Source organism: Limulus polyphemus, unplaced genomic scaffold (genome assembly GCF_000517525.1).
Source record: "Limulus polyphemus unplaced genomic scaffold, Limulus_polyphemus-2.1.2 Scaffold405, whole genome shotgun sequence".
NCBI lineage: Eukaryota > Metazoa > Arthropoda > Merostomata > Xiphosura > Limulidae > Limulus > Limulus polyphemus.
The window spans coordinates 367833-392297 of NW_013666015.1; the positions used below are offsets into that span (position 1 = coordinate 367833).

General features: G+C 30.5%; 1 protein-coding gene across 1 annotated transcript in view; it reads left to right on the forward strand.

Moving 5' to 3' along the window:
* The window catches only part of LOC106458023, a 58539-nt gene extending 39920 nt beyond the window's left edge, over positions 1-18619 (forward strand). Inside the window, exons 8-17 of the mRNA XM_022384135.1 lie at positions 3263-3320; positions 6327-6421; positions 7026-7178; positions 9817-9973; positions 10289-11144; positions 11718-11977; positions 12625-12741; positions 14547-15983; positions 16396-16463; positions 17247-18619. Coding sequence (XP_022239843.1) covers positions 3263-3320; positions 6327-6421; positions 7026-7178; positions 9817-9973; positions 10289-11144; positions 11718-11977; positions 12625-12741; positions 14547-15983; positions 16396-16463; positions 17247-18101 — 4056 coding nt within the window. The 3' untranslated portion in view covers positions 18102-18619. The remainder of the gene's footprint in view (positions 1-3262; positions 3321-6326; positions 6422-7025; positions 7179-9816; positions 9974-10288; positions 11145-11717; positions 11978-12624; positions 12742-14546; positions 15984-16395; positions 16464-17246) is intronic.
* The last annotated feature ends 5846 nt before the right edge of the window (positions 18620-24465 follow it).

A 24465-nucleotide genomic window follows, 5' to 3' on the forward strand; every position in this document is an offset into this window, starting at 1 on the left:
TACAGATCTGTTTTTAATTATCTAAATACTTTCTTTTAAGTTCCTTTCTGTGTTTTTTTGTGCATTTCTTAAGATCTCTACATTTTTCCAGTCATAATTACCATCACAATTCTTGAAATATTCAGCTACAGTGGAGGACGTAGTGTTGCCATGTTTTATGTCATACTGGTGTTCTTTCAGTCTTGTTTTTAATCTCCTTCTTTGTTTGTCGTATGTACATTTTACTGCAACTAAAACTAATTTGGTAAATTCCTTCTTTATCTCCAATATTTTTGAGATCTGTGAGTGTTTGTAAATGGTTGACAATTTTGTTTTGTGGAATAAAAGCCACTTTGTAACCCTTTAATCGGAATGCTTTAGCAATTTTTTTATACTAATGAACTTGTTTAGAGATGTTTTAATGGAGTTTATTCAGAGTATTTCATTTGTAGATGTTTGTTGTTGATTTATTGGAAAGCTCTGTCAACAATTAAAAATTAACTCACTCAATAACAGTTGTATCTGAATATATGCGAAGCTAGCATTGTAGATACTAGCCCTGATGATAATAATTGTGTTACCGAAACTAGTCCGGCCCGGCATGGCCAGGTGGGTAGGGTGCTTGACTTGCAATATAAGTGTCACAGGTTTGAATCCCTGTCTATGCAAACATGCTTGCCATTTCAGCTGTGGAAGCATTATAATGTAAAAGTCAATCCCACTATTTATTGGTAAAAGAGTAGCCCAAGAGTTGGCAGTGGGTGGTGATGACTAGCTGCCTTCCCTCTAGTTATTCACTGCTAAATTAGGGACAGTTAGTACAGATAGCCCTCATGTAGCTTTGTGCCAAATTCAAAACAAACCAAACCGAAACTAGTCTGCTCAAACTAATAATAAAGAATTTACCTTTCATTGTACAGAAAGCTTAGAAAATGAAATAATTTATTCATAAACAAAATTTTTCTAAGTTTCTTGTAAATCTGAAATGATACTTTATAGCATATTGATATGTTGTTCAAGAGTGTTGAGGTTTACAGTGGTAAAAATTAATTCCTCTTCCACATGTAATTTTCAGTATCTGTTTATTTAACTAAAAAAAGGGAAAGCTATTTTTATATTAACATAATCTGTTCTAGACCTCTTTTTCTTTTTATAAGTATCAGTATACAAATTTAAAAATTATAGCCTGAACATTAAACAGAGGATTGAGTATGTTTGTCAAAATGATTTTGAATATGCAAATCAGCAAGTTGTGTGACAACCACAGCCAGTATAAAGTCGTGGTGGAATAGAATGTTTAAGAAACACATTTTGACATTAAATAAATTTTGGAAATGGCTTGAATGTGTAATGAAAGAAACTCTACTACAAATTTACAACGTTTCAACAACTTTTTGTCATGATCGGGTACCTGATGATACAAAAGCTTGTCAAAACATCATACATTTCTAATAAATTTTTTTCACTATCAATTCGAGCAATCTCTAAACTTTATTTTCTAAAAAATGTGTTCCTCATTATCACATTTTGACATTGTATGTTTGCATTTCATAGGTAGTGTTTTGCCATCAAAAAGGGATCATTTTTGGGAAGGGTATGTAACAGTTTTTTCCAAAACAAATCATTCACTGAACTCATAAAAAATATGTTAAGATCAAGAGGAAATACCTTGTACTTAATTACATTCAAAAACAAAGGAATATGGATCAATTTTGGAAACTATGAGCATCCAAAAAGAGACCTGAAACAAGTTGTATCCAACTCATGATAAACAAGATGTATCTTAAAACAGATAAAAATCCATAAATACAAAAGTGTCAGTGGCAAAAATGAACCGTGTGCTCCAGGCAACAGTACACAAAATAATTAAGAAGTTTCTGTTAGGAAAAGTGACACAAATTATGTATACACAGGTTGCTTCCATGTTATATTTATTCAACCATTGCATACCTTAAGCACCAGAGAATTAACTGGTTATTCATGCTATCTCATATGGAGGCATACTACAGGATTTCTGTGCAATTGGATTGTTGAAACAGGCACTGGGAAACCATTACTCTCATACATTAGATGGGTTGTGGAAGACCTGTAGGGAGGAGGAGTGTACTTTCCACATGACAGCCTTATGACAGAGTTGGGTAATTTTGATAGGCCAAAAATGTGCTTCACTTGGGAAGGTTCAGTTGTGGATGTGTTTCTAAATAACACACCATTTTTTCATTTTAAAAATATTTTTTTCTTAGTTGAAAAACCTTGAGTTACCTTTCTGTGAAATTTATGTTCTGATTTAATTATACATTAAAACCTATCAGGCTGGTGGATTGTTCATCAAAATAGTATTTTAAATATCTCTTCAAAAGGTCATCAGAACTTTACAATACTATACAGTGTTTACTTTTATAACAATATCTCTGTAATGACAGTCACATAGCAAAAAACTTTTAATTTGTTGTTTTTTCTTCTGCTTTACATGATAACCAAAACAATGATGTCAACCAATTTCATTGAGGTGACATAATTTCAAATGGCATATCTGCTTTTATAAGTATTATCGATAACTAGTAGTAATTTAAAAAAAAACGATGTTATCATTACCCCTTGAAGTTAGCTTTCTTACAGAAATTTGGTGTTACCAGCTAATTATAGATAAACAATAAATATTACAGCTAGAACTTCATTGTATTTAAAACTTGATCATAAATACAACCCTCCTATGTCTATTGAAACACTGCATTAAAGAAACCAGTAAAGAAAAAACTTTTCAAAAAAGGAAGTAAATGCTGGGATGGCTAATTATAAACCTTTCAAAAACGATGCAAACAAGATATTAGGGATGATGAAAATGCCATCCCTACTATCTTATTTGCATTTTTTTTTTTGAAGGATTGATATTAGCCATCCCTACATTTACTTTCTTTTTGAAAAGTTTTTCTTTACTTGTGTATTCTAACATTGCTTATAAATATATTTTTAATATGTTATTATTTGAGTTTTTTCTTATAGATATTGCAACATAATATTACTTAAAATGTTAAAAAACATGGAAATTTGAAAAATCAATCAAAGGCAAAAATATGAAACCCTATAACCTGAATGCTTTCAAAGGTGGACCTTTCTTCATCAGGGGCAAACTGAGAACACACTTTATTCTGGTATCAAGATTTATCTTTTGCAAGTTCATAGATAATCACATAATGTGTAGTTGTTGTTTTGAATGTATGTTTATCAGTGTTTACTGTGATGTTTCCATCATTCAGAATAAAATATATTTTATCATTTTCAGAATTCTTGTGGTGCCAAAATCCAGATATGTAGAACACTGATGAATCATCCAGAAATAGGTAATTGATCTGGTAATCTCTAGGTAATTAAGAAATGTATGAACAACTTGTATATATGAAACTTAGTTGAATGGATGGCAACTGCTTGTTGCAGAAACACAAGTGTAGAGGACGATGTTTCAATAGTCTTTCACCTTTCATCTTCAGGTTAGTTTGTGAATGGTATAGTCAGTCATTATAATACTGTGGTGGATTGTGGAGAGAATGATATGATTGGTTGGTTTATCCCTGTTTCTGATTTGTGGAGAGACTTCCTGTAGATTCAACCAATGGTAGCTACATGTTACTCACCTCTAATTTGGAATCTCTGTATAGTGAAGGTTTTATTGTGTTAATGTAAAATGATTCTTTAATAGTTCTTGTCTTCCAAAATTTGTTTGTGTTGATAATTCGTTTTGTCCCAGTTTATTTTGTATCCAGTTGACAGAGCGTATTCTTCAATGGCTGAATTTTGTGTCTTTTACACTGGACATCTGTGTTGAATTTCTTGGCTATGCATTTGAGTTTTTCACTGAACTTTAGCAGGTATGAAAGGTAAATGGTAGTAGTGGTAGTGTTTTCCTTATCTTTTCTTTCAGTTGTGGTCTTCTTCAGGGAATTTTTGATGAAGGAGGATGTGTAACTGTTCTGTTTAAAACACTCTATGACCTTTTGTTGTTCTTTTTCGATTGATGTTTTATCACAAATTTTTTCTGCTCTCTTGTTTAGGTATTGGATTATATCACGTTTTATTGAGGTTGGATGATAGGGCTGGAAGTGTAGGTATCTGTTAGTGTAGGTGGTTTTTCTGTATACACTTGTGGTGATTTTCCTATCTTTTCTGCTGATGAGTATGTTAAGAAATGGTAGGCTGTTTTGTTCCTCTATTTCCATGGTGAAGTGGATTTTTTTGTCTGCAGAATTAAGATGTTTTAAGAAGGCTGGTAAGTTTTCATGACCATGTGACCAACTAATGAAGGTGTCATCAACATAACATCTGTAGAAACTAGGTTTTATGTATATGTGGATGAGAGGGCTCTTTCTTCAGTCTTCCATGAAAATGTCTGCTAGGATTAGAGAGAGTAGTGATCCCATGGCTAGACCATCTGTTTCTATTAGAAATAAGTTGATTGTAGGCAAATAGTCGTTAGTTCCATGATGGTATCTGTCTTCATGTCAGTTCTGTGTGGTAGAGATTTATCATTCAGCAGTCGTTGTCTGGTGATGTGAAGGGTTTATGAGGTTGGAACATTGGTAAATAGGTCTGTGAAATCAAAACTGACCAGAATATCCTGGGATCTGATATGTAATTATATGAGTAGTTCTATCTTGATGGCAAGGTAAGTTTATAGCACTGATAATAGGCCTTAAAGTAGTATTAGGTTTGTGTACCTTTGGTAGTCCGTAGAACAGAGGGGGGAAATTTTTTGTTGGATCTTAAGTCTTTGGCTAGCTTCTTGTTGATTAAGTTTTGTTTCCTAAATTTATTCAGTGTTCTAATGATGAATCTCTGTCTTTTCTGTAGGTTCATTGGTGATCTTTTTGTATTGGTGTTTGTCTAGTAACTGCATGATCTTCGTGTCATAATCTTTGACGTCTAGGATGATTATACTGTTTACTTTGTCTGCTGGTAGAATTTTGATATTGTTATCTCGTTTTAGATGGTTCAGTGCACTGCATTCCTGTTTAGTGATGTTCTGTTTTGGTTTCTTGGCATTCTTGAGGATTGAGTAAGTTTCATGTCAGAATTTTCATCCATAGGTTTGGGAGGTTTTGTGCAACAGATTCTAAGGTTGCAGCTATGTAAACAGTTGGTAATGTGCTTGTAACCCTTTGGATGCAATAATCAGATGTATCTGACTTGACATTTATAGTTTTTGGTGCAACAAGTGGATTTATCCCACGGTATTACAAAAACTTTTCCTCATAGTGCAACAATTGGGATACTTACACATCCTTGAATTTCCCGCCTTAGTACCACATGTGTGTACCACAGCAAAAGCACAACTAGTGGATTTTTATCCACCTAAAATTTAATTGTACACTTAAAGGGTTAAGTTTTATATGCCAATAAAATTGGAGGAAATTTTAACAGAAATAATTACTGGAATCTATAGTGTTAATAGATGTAAAAATACTCTATACAACCTTAGTAGTTTATAAATAAATAAAAAAAATTATATTTACTTGCACACCATAATTTACCAACTAAAAATATGGAAAAGAAAAAAATGTTTGTGCATCAGGGTAAACTCAAATGAGAAACTAAAGTTACTTTAGGAAGTGAGAAAATAGAATGGAAAGTTCAAGAAAAATTATAGAAGAAGTAACATGTAGAGTTGGAGAACATAAGTTTTTTTACTACGTGTAAATATTACCTCTAACCCTTTTTAATTTGGTAACAAATTTTATTTTTATGGTACAAGCAAGAAAATAAATAGTTTTTGTGTGGAAAAAGAAAGGTATTTTGTTATTTTATTAAGAAAGGTAAATTTTTATTTTTATTTAAACTCACTGCTTTTAGAAACTTAAAAACAATAAGCTTTGAATTTTTCATCAAATAAATAATGTTAACTGAAACTTTGTAATTGAATATTTTTTTAAGTTCTAAGCTCTTGGGTATGGCCCATAACTCCAGGACACCTAAAAGTACAAGTTACATAATATATTGAAAGTAGTTATACTGCTATGAAGAAGATGTCCAGTAGGGGTGAACTTCTAGAAAATTTTATATCAATATTCGGGTAGACCTGCATGGCAAATAATACACATACACCATCCTGCTATCTCCATGAAGCCAATAAAATAAAATATCAAGAATTGTGCAGGAATCTTTGTTGTGTTATATAATAACAATGTGTTGGATTATTGTTTATATAAATATTATCATATTTATTTTGATTTTGTATTAATATTGTATTACTACATGCTCTGAATGAACAAAAATGATTGTTGTATTGTTTATCAAAAAGGATTATTTTGATTATATGCACTTTTATGAGTAATACATCTACTTTTCTCTTGCAGTGAGTATTGGAATGGTTTGGGACACTGAAAATCCGACTTTAGATCACATTATGAACGTCATCAAAACAATAGGCTTAACAGTAAATCTACAAGATGTAAGTGAAACAAAACTTAGAAAGCATTTTTTATTTCTTAACTTCAATAAGGGCTAGATAATAAATTCAAGAAAGTGTTTGTATGGTATAAAATAACTTAAATAGCTGTTTGACTGTTTTAGTTTGGATATTTATGCAAAGCTACATAAGGGCTACCTATGTTAGCCATCTCTAATTTAGAACTGATAGACTAGAGGGACAGCAGCTAGTCAAGAGCACCACCACCAACTTCCTGGCTACTTTAATCAAAAAGTGGTCCCAGAGTGTGTGATTTTACACAATAGGGCATGAACCATGTACTCTGAATCCAAGGGTCCATGATTCATGTCTTATTGTGTCTGGACAATTGAAGCGCTATATTAATTGCTGTTTGTGATAAGATTTTGAAAAAAAAACATCCTCATTGTGAATGTATTGATATTTTATTGAATTATTATGCATTAAAAAATGTTCACCATTTGGACAAGATTTTGTACAATGTCAAATTACAATTTTACACAAAAAATTGACTTTTATTATGCAATGTGCCATCAAATAAATAATGATATAAACTTTACTTCATGTAATTAGTTTACTGGCATCAGAGATTATTATTTTCGTTTAGATGTTTCACTCTGTGATTGATCATAAATGGGCTAGTAGCACCACTCATCAGTTAGTAGGGATTGTCACCTATTATGGCAAACACTACTCAACATTTTTCTTCCATACTAAGCTGTGGAGTTGGATTTATTTTGATGATGCTTCTGTTTGTGAGGTAATGTAACTTATATTTGATTATTGGTATAAATATTTATATCTATTAATCCTTAGAAAACTATTGATTTCAACTATTTATCTTATTCTAGGTATATTTCAGAAACACTACCAGTATGTGTGGTAACCATTTATAGAAATTAAATCTGAAAAAAATTGATCATTTTAAGTTAGGATAATTGAATAAAATGTACTACTTTTAATTTGTGAAAATACTTTCTATTCAAAGATACATATTTATTTTGAATGCTACTATTCATCACTATGCTATTAATGTAGTTCTTTTTTTTTAATTTTCTTTCACCAAATGCCTCTACATTAATGCTTATATCTTCTATACTTGTAATCTGTATTATATTAGAATTATCAATATTTTCTGATTAAAAATAAGCTAGCTCAATAGATCAGAACTAAAAAAATAACAGTTATGAAGCTAATTCAGTAGCAGAAAACTAATTAGAAGTCAATAATGTCATTAATCAATACACAAAAAAAGAACTAAAACCTATACTGATTAGAATGCATTGATTCATTAGTTAGACACCCTTACTGTTGATGCTATTTTAGCTATGTATCAAACAATGTTTATAAAGTGTGCCAGCTTAAGAGATTTAGGTTTGTTTTAAACTATATCCTATATTTTTGTATTGGGATTGCTGAAAACAAAGTCGTAAACCTGTATATAAAGGAAGCAGTGCAACTGGTTGCTGTTATGTCAAAATGTTAATAAAATGAGGCCATCATCAACATGTTCATCCATTTAAGTAAACAAGTGCTTTAACCCTTTCGCAAGGGGTGCCCTTTAAATGTTTTTCTGCATGTCTCACTGTGTTACATTCAAAATTTGATTAAACACCTTTACTATTAAGCATTTGAATGAAATTAGCATTATAATATGTGTTATGATTAGAAGATTTATGTTATCTAAGCTTTATAGCCTACATGGATATAGTCATTAGAAAGAGCTCATTCTACACTATAATCTAAGAATGGTTATTTTGAAATTGGCACGTAATTGTCATCACAGAGTACATATAACTGACTGTAGTATTGTTGGCTGCTTAATTGATATATAGCACTTATGGTTGTTTTTTAACTAAAAATATGTTATATTTAGAGATACAGTTTGAATTGTATTTAGGTCTTACTTTTATGTTTTAAAATTCATAATTGAAAGGTTTAAACATTCTTTAAATATACATCATACTTTGCCTTAGTTCATAAGGCTTACTATATTACACAGTGCATAAAACTTTTGCACATGTCTGCCAGAGACATTGTAATATGCCTCAAGGGCACCATTGCTATATGTGAAAAGGAAAAGATCTGAAATTAGGAATTTAACAAAAGGAAAATTTTTAGATATTCTACAAAAAATTAAAAGGTATGTATTTTTTCTATTTCCTAATTTTATTTCTTTGCATTGTACATTGATGATAATAGCTAGAGTTAGTGATATGGTAAAGAAAATAAAACATTAAATAGAAGCATTTACTTTAAAAAACTTTTGATATTCTTTTAGGAGGTTCTAGAGATTATGCAAATAAAATATGAAAATTATAAGATGAAGAAAAGTATTTTTATTCTTAAAATATAAATCACCTTCCACTCGATTTGTTAAGAGTTTGAGTGCAAGTAACTACAATAAATAAGTAAAAACATTTTAGTAAAAATACTTAATTATAATAATCTCATTCTTTGTGTACAAGATACTTATGATCTTTAACAAAATCTTACCAGTTTTTGAGAGGATAAGTTAAGAAATCTCAGAGTTACCATATTTATTGTTGAACATATGAAATTCATGACTCGATTTCTGCAAATTGCATGAGCTCACCACGAAAAGGTTAATCACAATCCTTGCTGCAATGTTTACAACAGGCTTACCAAATAAAATGTTGAAAACAAAAGTAAACCAAGCAATCTGATACTACAGGCTTTTTTTTTTTAACTTTAATACTGTCCTTCTGGGGAATCAGTGGTGTAAAGTTTTTGGTGTAAACTATTATAATCTAGCAAAACATTTGTTCAAAGTATTTATATCACAGTGTTGTAATTCTGTCATATAAACCATGTCACTTTGTTCATCACTATAAACTTCACTCATTTTGACAGACACTAAAAACCATTTTTAAGTTAGAAACAAAATGTATCTTGGATACCACAAACAATCTAATAACAAAGCAATGTTTTTTTATGATCTGAAATGCTGTTACTTTAGAACAATTAATCATGACATGCTATAATAGTTTTTAAAAGTTTAAAATTTTAGAATGACATGTGACCTATTACAATGCACACCACTCTGACCCATGGTCAAACTGTTGCTGTTGTTCAAGCAGCATCTGAGGTTTTTTATTATTACATTATGGTTGCATATAAACCTAACTTCATTAACAAATGTTCCAAGTTCTTCTTGGTGAGAGAATGATTAAAAAACAGTTTTGTTTGCTATATTATGCTCTTCCATCCTTCATACATTTATACACAAATATTTACTTATCATAAATCGCATTAAACTAAAAATATTCATTATATGGGAAAGAGGATCGAATTCTGTCACCATGAATAGCAAGTAATGTTTACTAATTACATTAACTTTTTAATTGAAGACAATACTGCAGCTGTTTCTTTTTTAGATTGGACCAAGATGGGAACAGGTCATAGACAAGTGTTATGGAGGCCATTTTCAACCACTTTTACTTTTATATGCTGACCCACAAGGAAGTCCTGTCTCATCTGAAACTGCTCCAAGAAGTGTAACAGTAATTACAGGTCACAACAAGTGTACAAGTGGTAAGTTGTACTTTAATGGAGCAGCTAGACCAGGTTAATAAACACTGTCACTGACAATAGCTCATTGACCACTTGTTAAGATTATCTAGCTTACTCATTATGCAGTGTTAGTTAATAACTTTGAGGTAGATAAAGACATTTAACTGCTATTCTGTTTTTTTTTAATAACTGAAGTGAGAAAATGTGTTATTTCTATCATGCATTTCAAATTTATAATGCATTCATAATGAATACAGGTGTGACCTATGCAGATTTCTAATTTACTTATTACAGTATATCACTGGATAATTTGATACTTTTTATTTTTCTTCATAGGAGAAGGCTCAAAAGAAGACAAACAAACTATCTATACTGTTCCAATACATTTAAACTCATTTAATGGAAACCACAGAAGGGCTTTCACTCCAAACCCTGAAACTTCTGGTGAAAACTTAAGCAACATTCCACCAAGAAGAGCTATAACCCCGAGTGGAGAGTTATCTTACAAGAGCTTAAGGAATGAATTTAACCCTCAAGTAACAAAATGTTCTTTTAATAATGGTATGCTAGACACAAATTATCTTCTTTCATCCTCAAAACATCCCTATCTTTCTACTTCAAATCCATCTTATATGTCCAGCTCTTTTCAAAATCATCTGAATCATCGTCTGACTTCAGTATGGCCTCAGCATCAACATGATGGACACTGTGGTAATAGAATGTTTCAGCTAGATACTGAAGAAACATCCAAATGCAGAAGTAACATTTCACCCTTCCAAAATAAAATGTTTAGTGATGGAATTTCAGAACTGAAACCAGAAATTAGAAAAATCAATTATTCTACATCACACACAATGCCGCAATATTCTAGTTGTGCTGAAAGTGAAACTGGGAAGACTTATATCAGTAGGGAAGCTGTTGAGAACGTTCTAAAGGCCCAGAAACTTCAATGGCAGAAGACAATGAATGAAAGTGTAACAACCAGCTTTACGAGTACATTCTGTGATAAAAATTCTAAGCCACAAGGTCTACATACAACAGCTAATGATATAACATTGAAAGTTGACATTCCTGATTTATCTACTTTTGAAAGACGTGATTCAGGAAATTGGAGTGGAGATTGTCACAGTGCCAGTTCATTGAGTAGCTCATCTGTGGATAATGGCTTTCCTAGTATGCTTACACATAATAGGTATGTACATAGTGAAAAACACATATATTGTATAACTTAATCTTCTTTTTTGAATTAAACAAATAATTTGTGAACATTTATAAGAATCACACCTGTTTTTTTACTATTTCAATCACACTAAAAGCATATTAAACAACTTCAAAAATCTGTCTCTCGTTGTAACGTTAGGAACATGAGTATTCTCAGTTTCAAGTCCTTATAATCATGGGTATTCTTGTAAATAGATATTGAAATTTTCTTCAAATATCAGTGTAGATAAAACACTGAAAGTGAAAATTGGTCTTAAGCATTTCTGTTATTCCATGTCTATTCTTTCATTTGAACCTAAGAGAAGTAATGATCTATTACAATTACATAAAACCTTGTTTTAACCCACAAATCAACATGTATATTTTAAGTATTTATACTTCAACATACATGTACCAAGAACTGAGTATTGCATTGAATATTAATGGATGTGTCAACATATCTGGATTTTTGTAATTTGATAAATATATTAAAAATAATTTTAGTTTTTCTTTTTTTCAAGAACAGAATTGATACATTAAAAAAAAACATAAACTTACATTATAGGCCAAATATCAACATGCTGGCTTATGGGAATTTGGAACAAGTTCATGTTGACTCCAAAGGTCAGGTTACAGCAGGTGACCACGGATATGACTCCTATTCAATCTCAAGTACTGAAAGTTGCCCATCTGCAACAACAAACTCTACTACCAAACCTGAACCCCACTTGATTCAAATTGATGAAGACAAGCAAATACTTTTTCATAAGAGCGATAATGTAGAAGCTTCAGAAAAAGACTTTTTCAGACAACGACAAGCTAAGAGTAATTTTTCTTTTTGTAAAAATAAATATTTATAAAAACATAAATGCATTGTAATTATTATATATATATGTTTGCTAAGTTTCAAAAATATAAAATACTTTTAATTTTAGTTATGATATTAGGTATGATTGTTGAATATAATTTTTTCAAGTGCAGCTACATACCATAACATTGAAAACATAATATGTCAAAACATATAGTTATTACTAAAATGTGCTATTCTAATGTTTATTTTGGATTAATGACAGGTACATATTTGTAAATACTCATTACGAGCTTAACTGTTATTAATTGTCATATATGATATTTTTATTTACCAAAATCTTATGTAAGTGTAATAAAGTAATTGTGGTACACTTAAATATTTTCAGTAACTGCAATGATCTAGAATATTAATTGGATCTTGTAAAATAATTTTATTTGTTATGACAATGTTTAAGACAGATAAATTAATCATAAAGTGTCTTATGAAAGTGCATTATCCTACTCTATCAATTAAATTTCCAAAATAATTATCAAAAACAATTCTTTGGCCCATTTTATTTATTTTTTCAACAAGTGTTTGTTCACGATGCTTGTACATAACTGCTGTTAAAGATGCATAAAAAAAGACCAATTAACAGTGCTTAATCATAATATTTTTCTAGATGTTAGAGATGACTGTAATAAACTGTGTGTGCAAGCAGATGCTCTTTTGATCAAATCCCAGGAAAAAGAAAAAGGACAGCTTCAAGTAGCTACACCACTGAGTGATGTAGAAGTTGGTAAGGGCTACGAATTATCTCAATTAATGTCCAATGGATTTTCTTTATATCTAGGAAACAGTTTTTAAACATATCACTAATGTCATGATAAATTAAAAAGCAATATTATATTATAGTGAAAAAAAAAGAATTGCTCCTGTTTAATGTAAAAAGAATGTAACACAAAAAATAAAGCATTTAAAATTACTGTATAAAACAAAGTAACACTATTCTTACTGCACCAGGTTTTTTTTTTTATCAACAAGCATATAATTAGAAGGACTTGTTAGTAAGACATAAACAGTGCCAAACACATTATTGTCATTATTAAATAGGTATGAAAAAAAATAAAAAATAGATGCCATTTGACAGATAAGTGCAACAGCAAGAATAGACAAATGGGAATTTAAAAGGATAAAAACAAAATTAAACATTTTAATGCAATATCTAATATTCACTGGTGGACAAATGATCCAGTTGAAACCTATTAACAAAATTCAAGTGAGCTTGAATTGAATTATGTACATTTATAAATTACGCTTAGTGTAAAAAAGAAAAAAAAACCAATGTAAGCTATACTAAAGTAGTTTTAATTATAGCATATAAAGTTGTAGTACCATTTATATGGACATTTCTTAAGGTTGTAACATTGATTTAATTAACTTGATACTATAAATGGCAATGGGCTGAGTCAGTTGCATGCATCCAAGAGAAAATAAAATATAAAGAGTTGAAAAATCGGAGAGATCACACATGCAAAAATAAATAATTGATTATCATCTGTTATAAGCATAAGATACACCACACTTTCAAATGTGCAGTGATATTAGAGAATAACAATTTCAGATAAACTGAGTTTCTAACAATAATCATTAAATCAAAGAATACATTGGTCCCAAAGTCCAGCATGTATATCAAAGTGGCTAGTATGAGACAGTTACTTTACAGCTTAACTGTAGAATCAAATGTTTATAGATTTATAGTTCCTTCAGTGGATCAGTGATAAGTTTATGGATTTACAACACTAAAATCCGAGGTTTGATTTCCCCATGGTGGACAGAGTACAGACTGTGTAGTTTTTCACAAAAACAAACAATACAGATTTATTAGGAAGTATAAGGTTCCTGAAAAACTGGTATTTTGATAATCATAACTTTTTTTCCCTTAGTATGTTAATTCTATTTTGAGATCTATCCTAAAACAAACATGTTCTATAATTCTTGTTTTCAGCAAATTAAACTTTATTGTATTTGGCTTGAATTAAAATGAACCAATAGATTAAACAAAGTCATGTATTTATAGACTATAGCTCTGCTCCATTTTGCTAGTACTTTTCACATTTAAGTTTTTAACTCTGAGTTAGTGTGTTGGGCAGGTGTAAGTAATTTTATTTTGCATAAGACAAAAACCTTAATCATCTAAGAGTAGTAATTTTCTTTTAACTTCAGTGTTTTAAAGTACCTCAAATGCAATGTTATTTTTAATTTTTTATCACTCTTAAGTACATTAACTAGACTTGGCAATCTTCCATCCTTGCTACTATTATTTAGAAAACATACTTTGATTTTTAATTTGCATTTGTTTTCCAAGTATAAGTTTGGTGTTGGTTTTATAATATACAATTTAAATTGTAAGGTTTCTATGCACTAATATAATAAGATTCAATGTATGTAAAAGCTTTTGGAAGAAACTGAATTGCATCATAGAATATAATTAAAAATTCAATATTTTTGATGTACAATTCTTTAAATATTTAGTGAATTAATTAATTTATGAATAGCTTAATATATGTAGTGAAACTTTTATATTTCTGTTTATTGATATAGCAAAGGCCAGAGAAACAATGGATGCTCCATACAGCAATCCTAAATCTTTAATGGCTGCTAAGATGAAACACAGAAGATGTGTAATGAGGTCTTCAACTCTACACAGAAATTTAAAAGAACTAGGAAATGAGGAATGTAAATATAGGGATGCTATCTTTGGAGTTGCAAACCAAAAATATTCTAGTGCAATAAATCCTCAAAAGAACAATAATGAATTTTCAAAAGCTGAACAGTTTGGTACAGATGCAAGTGAAAATGTTGAGAAAGCTCTTCAGGTTTGTAATCCATTTCCTACGAAAAGTGCAAAATGTAATGATAATTGTGAAGTTTTTGAAGAAACTGTTAGCCGACAGTTAAGTGAAAATTTATTAGAAGATCAAGTAAAGTCTCATATTTCATCAGACTCATCTCGGTATATTTTCTTATGTCAACCAAAGTCACAGAGTGATAAAGAATTGACAACGAAAAGTTTCAGTGAGAGAATGAATTTAACTTCTGAAAAAGAGCAATCATATCGAAGAAAATCAGATCAACCAGATCAGATCACTGGTATAAAAAGAAATAATAAATGTTCCCTTCAAGGAACTTACTCTGTTCCCTCTACTAGAATGAATAATGACTTGGAAGAAAGCTGTGATATACTCAATCAGAAATTCGCTGATCAGCTTAGTAAAAAACAACACAAGATACGACGGAAACGTTTTAGTGGGTTTATGCAAAGAAAAAATTATAGCCTTCCTGATCTGAGAGAAAAAACAAATCAAAATTATGTCCAACCTAATTCTTATGATGATTCAGGCATCTTTGATACACCACAGTTCATTAAGTCACAACAGTTTAAAACCTCAAATCTTGATGACTTTTCAACAAGAATACAAGGACCCAGAGACAGTAAAGGTTCTCATCAAGACAGTCAAAAGAACAAAATTAGTATAAATAACCAAATTTTACAAAGACAAGAAACATCTATGACAGAATGTAATTACTATCCAGAGAAAAGTGAAACAGTGTTCACACATCATTTATTATCTGCAAACAAGTCATCACAAAACGTCAATAGTAAAATAATAATGGACAGAAGTTTAACAAGTAAATTTCCTCACCATTTAAAAAGATCAAATTATTTGGCTTCTGAATACTTGCCTGATACTAATGGAAGTCAGAAAAATGATAGTCACTGTTCAAAGTTACAAGGTTACAATACCAAGAAAACGATACTACCAAAATTTCAAAGTAGTCAGCAAGAGCTCATCACCTCTTTCAACAATAAAACTAAAGAACCTATCAGTAGATATGGAGAAACAGAGATCATCATTCCACAGGACTTGTTTAAAAATCACTCTTTGAAAGAAGCGGAATGGATTAATCAACTACAGCAAAAGCAGATTCACTTGTTGCAGAGAAGGCGACTTCGGTCTTATAGAAATCTTAGACTTGGTAGGAATATTACTTAACTTTTGTTACAAGTTTTTACATTGGATTATAAGTTTTCCTTAATACATTATGCAATATAGAAAATGTACAAGCTTCCTTACTGCATGTCATGGCATTTCAAGTGACAACTGTTTTATCCTGGCCATAATTTCTGTACAGAATTGAAAAACAAAATCACCTTTTATCTACATTGTTAAGGTGATTTATTTAATTTTGTATCTAAGTTTATATAGTTTTTCAATATGGAAACAGTAATAAATGAAGGGTTATCTGGCATAATAAGTATTTTACCTTTAAGTTTTCTAACAACTAAATGTTTAATAGATAAAAGTTAAAAACTTGCATAGATTGAACTCTTATCGACACATTCACAAAAATTTTAAATGCTGTTATTTTTGTCACTTTTATTCTGTAGATGATTCACAGTCTGTTGACAAAGGGGCATTGTACAAAATTGTATCAGAAGCACAGAAAACTCGTGAAGTAAGACACTCAATTTTAAGTTAATTTTATTGTTTTTGAATGTTTCATTTTAATATGTTTTCTTGAATAATTTTTCACTGTTCTTTCTATGGCTGTTATAAGGAATTATACTGAAGTGAAATAATGAGTTACACTTCATCCCATAATATATAAAAGCTGTCATTCTCTTTTGTATGCCCTATTTTACAAACCAAGATCAGAATTGTAAAGAAGTTTTTATATATAGATTATTTTTTTGCATCTTTTTTTTTGTTGTTGTTGTGAAAAACACCAGAGGGATATTTAAAACTTAGGAACAAAAAGTATTTAAATTGCAGAGATACAGATTTAGCAGATTAAAGGGGACTAAGTTTATACGAGTTTTAGCATTTTTATGCTTTAAATTAAAGGTAGTTTTTATGAAAGAAAAAAGCAGCTTACAGATCTATGCATCATAGACTAATACATAGTGAAGAGTAGAAACTTTTTCTACACTACTCATGCTTTTCTTCTTTAGGTACAGTGTAGATCCTTTTAATGCATTAATATCAAGTACAAGAAGTAAGTCAATGTTTTTTAATTGATAAGTTGGCCAAACATTAAACCAAGAATTCACTTCTATGTTTGTGATCATTTATATTATTTTATTTCAAGTGGTTACATAAAATAATTTTTATAACAGCTGTCTGTTACAGTTACTGTACTATAAAATGCAAAATTATCAGTTATATAATTCGTTTTTCAATATAAAAATGTACAAAAAACATTGATAGTATATAAAAATGACTTATATTTTCTGACCAGGGTATGAACTTTCACCAGCTGCTACAAGGGACTAAGATGGAATTTAATAGAAATACCAAAAGGAGTAAAACATATGCATCACATGTTAAATGTTTACAGTTAGAAAAAGACTCTGCATCAAGAACTGAATCCATTATCAAGCCTTCTGGTCAAATTGAAAGTGTTTTTGGAGATGAGAACAAAAGTTTTGCAGAACCTGTTCAAGTGACTGGTGATATCAGTCTATCACTATTAAGTGACATGCCACTTACAGTGTCAAAACAATCTGAATCACAAAATATAATATATCCAACAGTGTGTGAAAACAAATTATTTGAAGGACCACCTGATTATGAAACTACACTTAAACGATTGGAATTATTACGAAATAAATGGGCATCAAATGATGCAACTATTTTTTCAATGTGTGCAGGCAGGCAAAGCAAGAGTAAAGTTTCTGAGATAAAAAAGACATTCCCAGAGCACACAAAGTTTGTTTCTAGCTATCATAGAAAGAATTTTAATTTATCTGATCAAACCAAACAAAAAGATGGAATACAGTCTTTGTGTGATAGAGTTTCTAAAGGAAATCCACATCCAGGAAAAAGCAGTAGAAAGTGTAAAATACCTTATTTCTCCACCTGTGATAGTATTTCACATTCCTTAATCTCACCTAGAAAGAAACAGGGCTCTAAAAAATGCGTAACATTCTCCGATCAAGTTGTTTTAGTGTCTTGCATAGAAGAAAAAAAGAATGATGCAGTAGTTTCAAATACCCAAATCATGAAAATGCAAGAAAAGAGTTCAATGCAAAAAAAACTGTTTGGTTGCGGGTTAAGTAACAGAGAGACCATATCGCCAAAGAAAAAAACTTAGTTCAGAAAAATCCTTTTCATATTTAACCCAAACATTTTGGTAATTCCACCAGATGTTTATTGTTCTAACTGTAAGAAATACTTGGATAAGTTTATGCAAAACTGGTAAACTACAACCCAACAAAATTTTATTAGAAATTATATTCATATACTTACTTCTCAAACTATAACAAAATATTAAATTTACAACTGTTTTTATTAACACTGATAAATGTGATAGCTTTATACCTTAATGTTGTAAATTTTACAAGGATTTTCTTTAATGCTGAATATTCTTTTAAACAGACATAATTAATACTCAGAAATACTATTAAAGAATGTTTACTTGCTGATATTGTAAATATATATTCATAATACAGTATTTAAGTAACTCTGAATTGGTCAAGTAGAATAGTTAGGAGGGACAAAGTTTTGCAAAAAGTAATCTCATTTGGAAATATGTTAAGTGTTTTTGAATTTGTACATAATGTCATTGCATCTGACATATAAATACACATATACACACATATTTTTATATAATATTTACAAAGTTTTTTTTTAATTAAATGTATAGTAAGTAGTTCATGCATGCTGTTAGTTTTCACTTTTGTTCATTTTTAAACAAAATTATGATTATGTATGTATATTTTATATATATATAATTAAATTTATTCATTTTGTAGTAAAATAATCTTCATTTATGTTTTGTAAAATTTGTTTTATTATACCAGTTCATGACTTATTGATGCAACAAACACCTGTACAGAACATGTAATTTAAAACTTAGATACATCTTTAGTAAACATACATAGCTACAACAAAAGATCATTAAATCTAAGGGTGATATTCAAACTGATCTCAACGTATTATACATTAAAGTTTTAGATATTTTGAAGTTATAAACAACTTTTTTTGTTTAACGTATCACTTATACATTTACTTACAATAAAATATTGTTTGAAAAAATTGCAAATGATTTTGATTTGCATTTGTAAATTTACAAAATCTTTATGGGAAATGTAAATGTGAAAAATGTCATTGATATTGTTTTATGTAATGTGTTTCTATTCAGTTTAATTCAATTATAAAAGTAATTTCTGTAAAAGCTTTTGATGGTAATTCTTTCTTCACAGGATCATGTTGTACAGCCTCAGAAAACCATATTCACAATTTAAGTATTCAACACAATTTTTAAATGTTTATCTGATGCCTTTAAATACACTAAGCTTGCTTGGTGCCCATTAAGTTCACTACAGGTAGCATGTACTCTTGTGATAAACATTTTGTCTGATGAGAGTGATTTACACATTTTTAGTGTATTAGGTAATGCTTCAATTTACATAAATAGAATTTTTAAAATGTTTTAAATAAAAACAAAATGCAGATTTGTCTCATTTATAGCATATATCTAAGAGTATGTCTTCATTTAATTTATTATGAAATTGTTAAAGCTTTATTAAAGATCTAAATCACGTCCTTATGTCATACACTTCATGCAAACCCATTTTAATACCCTTTATGTAAAATAAAATTGAACATTACAATAATCAATCTTTTGGTTCAGTGGCTTTGTGCATAAAACTGATTTTTCCTGTATAAGTTAGTCTCAAGGAGGATTTTTTACTATTGCAAGGCTTTTGCTTTGTTAACAGGTTGTGACACCAATAGAACAACATAAAATATTACATTAAGCCCTTTTTAGTCAAACTTACTGTGATTAATAACAATGAACAATGAAATTTGTTTGTCGTTAATGTCTTCCTAACGTAAACACACATTGCTTAGACTTACCTTTCTGATGAGTAATAATTTACATAAAAGTACTGCAGTAACCTTGGCTACAGACAATATCAAAAAATGTAAGAGATAGAGGAAAAAATAGTTCAGGAAAATTGAAAAAGCATTTCAAGTTTTAATAAATTTTAAATACCAATAATCCTATTTACCAAAATTTCACTTAAATTGCATTAAAATAAGTATAAGGTGTTAAAGCACAGTTTGGTTACTCTACACTATTGTTTCTAAAAATTTTAAATTAAGTGCTGAAGAAAGATCTGATAGTAATTTCCAGTTACTATTCATGAGTGTGATACACACACACACATTCAAATTAAATAACAACTGACCTTTAATTTTTGGTGATAAAAGTAAATAGCATATTTACCCACAAATAAGAACTGTTTAAAGTTACATCATTTTTAAGGATTGTACAGCTTTTTTTTATTTGGATCACATTTGAGCTCAAGGTTTAAAAAATTTAAGTTTGAACCCGGCTTAAACCTTGATTTTGTTTTAAAATAATTATTACACCTTATTATGAAAACAAACTTGTCACATTAAAATAACACGCTTTAAAAACTTTACCCTTGGTAATTATGATGTTGAACAATTATTGATAATACAAGAAATAATACATAATGACTGAATACACACTAAAATAAAACTAGGAATAATATTTTTAATCAACCACACACTTATTCACTTAGGAAATACTTAATAATGGATAATTAACAATACACATTACATTAAAAAATAAAACATTGAATCCTCCAGGGTTCGTATACTTTTTGGCTCAGCTAATTCCATAACTTTGCATCCATTTTCAATTACCTGTTAAATTTTTCATCATCAGTATAATAATATTGTGAATGTTACACAAGAAAAGAACACACAAATGTATTTTCAAACATTTTATAAAATGACTTTTACTTAATAAACTGGATAAGCTTTCATAGATAGTCTTTGTTTCAATAATTCAGTGTTCTTTCACTTTTTGTCTTAACTTTTCAATATTAATGTCCACACTCTGTATATTTCTTCTCTCTTTGTTTGCAGTTCTCCACAGGAAATTAGAGTTCATGATAATGTGACCTGTATACTGTATATTCATTTGTTTCCTTGAACTTTTGCATTCTTCTTAGTTTCTTTTCTCCTACATCCCATTATCTCTCATTTCTGTTTCTCAAAGTTGCAGCCTTCCCCGAGCTGCTCAAAACAATCTATCTTTGGTGAAAGTGATTTCAAAGATCATCAATATGTTTTAGATTGTCATCCCTGCTTTGTGAAGTATGTTTATCAACTTACTGAGAACCCACTTTCCAAATTAGCCTGAACTTGAAAAAAAAAGGGCAAATTTCTAACTGCATTGTTTGTTTCAAAATTATTGTTCTTTCCCATGCATTCATATAACAAACAGTTCAGGCAATTAACCTTATAGCTAATTCAGAATTCTTGAAAGGCAGTACTTTCCTCTTTCTAAAAAATTATCAAATTTCCACAAGTGAGTCACATTCACTTTCTTTGCCTCAAATTGCTTTTCACATATTTTTAGTACATTCTTAATTTTTTTTATACCAGCTGTTTCTTTTGCTCATTTTACACCACATGACAAGGATGCAAGCTGGGCAAATTCCTTGACAAAGCACAGATAATTGGAGATCTGCCTTGCAATTCATTTAATGTTTCTTTGCAAAAATGACAAAGTTTATCCAAAACTTCATTGCTTGTCAGTATTTTAGTTTCCCTTTTCAGTAATTTTAAATGAGTGTCCACTGCAAATTTAACATTCACCTTTCAATAATTCACCATATTCTTGCATTATTCATATTGATTTTAAAAAGTTTGATAACTGATGGGCAGTTTTCAATGCATTTTGCTTTCCAAATCATTTCATAAGAGTAGCAATTATCTCTTCTCCTGTTGATAATGGAGAAAAAGAGGAACAAGTAGAAAAGAACTTAGAAGATTAAAGTGTGGAAGTTAGAAGGAGAAAACCAAGAGAAATACCAGTGATACAAAATATGCAGGAGGTCCAAAAGATAGCTGGAAAGTACTGAAGAACTGCCTGATTCAAGAGGCAGAAAACATTTGCAGCAAAACAAAAGGACGAAGGTCTAAACAGAAGGAAGCATGGTAATGGAGCAGAAAGTGCAGCAAACCAATAAAGAAAGGAAAGAAGCCTTTAGAGAATGGCAGATGAAGGACAATCATTCAAGAAAAAAAAAAGGAAGTGAAAAGAGTGATGGCAGTGACAAAGAAGACAATAAAAATTGGTATGACAACATGGAGACACCAGGAGCAGAGAAGGTATTCAGAATAGACAAGTAAAGAGCAAATACCCAGGGAATGGAAAGAGCTTATTGATACCCATCTACAAGCAGTAAGGAGATGCTCTTGAGTGTGAAAATTATAGAAGAATAAAAATGGTGGAGAATCTGCGGAAAGTGAAAAAACTGGAAAATAGAATAAGGGAAATACAGTTAGGATTTTGGTATTGGGGAGGACCAATAGATACAATCTTCATTCGGAGACAGTTGCAAGAGAAGTACTTTGAAAAAACCAAAAATTTATACCATGTATTTGTAGAAAGTATATGAAATAGTGCCATAAGAATTAGTATACTGGTGCCTCTGAAAGAAAAAAAAAAAAGAGTACCCAAAAAACTGATTAAACTAGTGACAGTCACTTATGAAGAAGCAATAAAAATAACGAAAATGGTATGTGGAGAAGAGAACAAGTTTGAAGTAAATGTTAGGATGCACCAAGAGTCAGCTATTAGCCCCCCTGCTGTACTATTGTCATCAAAGTTTTGAGTAAGTTGTACCAAAAGTGACCACTGTGGGACTTATTATTCACTGATGACCTTGCCCTAAAGCTGAAAGTGAACAGGAGCTATAAATGCAAGTTAAAGTGTTGCAGAAGAGGCTTGAAAGTGAATGCCAGAAAAAGAGTAATCATGATGAGTGGAAAAGGTAGGAAGAAGGTTAAGATCAAAGATGTAAAAGGGGAGCCACTGGAACAGGTAGAAGACTTTAGGTACTTGAGAAGTACAAGTGAAAGAGAAGATGAGAGATAGAATCCAGATGGGTTGGAGGAAATAGCTAGTCATTTGTGACAAAAGGTTACCAAGGACACTGAAAGCCAAAGTGTATAAAAATGTAATTAGACTAGTGTTCCTCTATAGAGCTGTTATGATACAAAAAAGGCTGTTTAGTTTAGATATTATTGATTAATTTTTGTGAGTGAATATTTTATTACTGTTATAATAAGAGTTGAAAGCAGACAACTGTAGGAAGTTGTGCTTATAAGTCATTGATGTTGAGACTATCGAATGTCGCATTCAAGACACTGATGTCAAGAATATAGAAGGTGGGCAGATGATTAAGGGATAAACATATAAATAGTGAGAGATAAGCAGAAACACCAGACAGACAATAGCAGTGTGAAGTTAACTACCGTAGAAGTGATAGGCCTAATGTTTAATATGTTAAGTGCAAGACTAACAGTAGAAAAGGAGATAAGAAGAATTTATTCCATAAAAACGTGGTTCTAAAGTAATTGAATCAGCCTGAGTACACTTTCACAAATGGAACAGAGGATATTTTGAAGAAAGAAGACCAAACGATTACAGTAACTTGCATCACAATTGTAAGAGAACCACACAGAATACTAGTGCAATAGTTCAGCTTGTCAACCGACATTCTAAAGTAATTGAATAGTCCTAAGTGGACTTTTGACAAGAAGAGAACTATACATATAATGTTTATGATACCCCTATAATCTCTGGTGTGAAGAATTGTTGTACGTATGTTTAACTTGTTCCAAATATATATAATTTCGAAAACAAGTGAAGTGCGTGCTGTTTATTCATCATTGAATTATCCCTAACAAGTCACACACACCACCTGTAGAAGAATCCTAAGCCCAACAACAACACAGTATATATACTATTAAGAAGTATAAGTAAAAGCCTTATATTTTGACACTTGACAAAAAGACATATTTTTAAATCCTGAAGAAGAAAGAAGGTTTGTTGATAAGAACAGAAATGAGAATGCTGAGATGGCTGTTTGGAGTGTCACCGAAAAAAGAGAAGAACAAATAAGGAATGACAGGAGTCTGTGGAATTGAGGAAAAGGCAAAAAAACAAGGCTGAGATGGTTTAACCACATGAAAAGAACAAGAAATAAGGAGCGCATTAGAGCTGCCAGTAGGGGAAGGCCAGTATAGCATTGGAAAGATTGGATTAAAGAAGAAAGAACGAGAATGGAATTGCAGAAGACCTAGCAATGAAAAAAAGATGAATGCTATAGTGAAAAACCAATCACCTCTTCAAGGTTGTCTACTGTGAATGGCTGAACAGTTAGAACTGCTTGTCAACAGATTCAAGAAAGGAAATTTTAGCCAGCATAAAATCAGTGTCAGTAATTGATACATTTTTCAAGTCACTTTAAGTTCTACATATGTTTTATTTTTAATGTATACCACAGGGCCATTTTTCTATGCTTGAACAAGCTCCGATACACTTTCCAGTCTTGTTTGGCCCAGTAGTCTAATAGTCTCTTCTTACTGGGAAATGTGCAAATACCCAATATATCATAATCCAG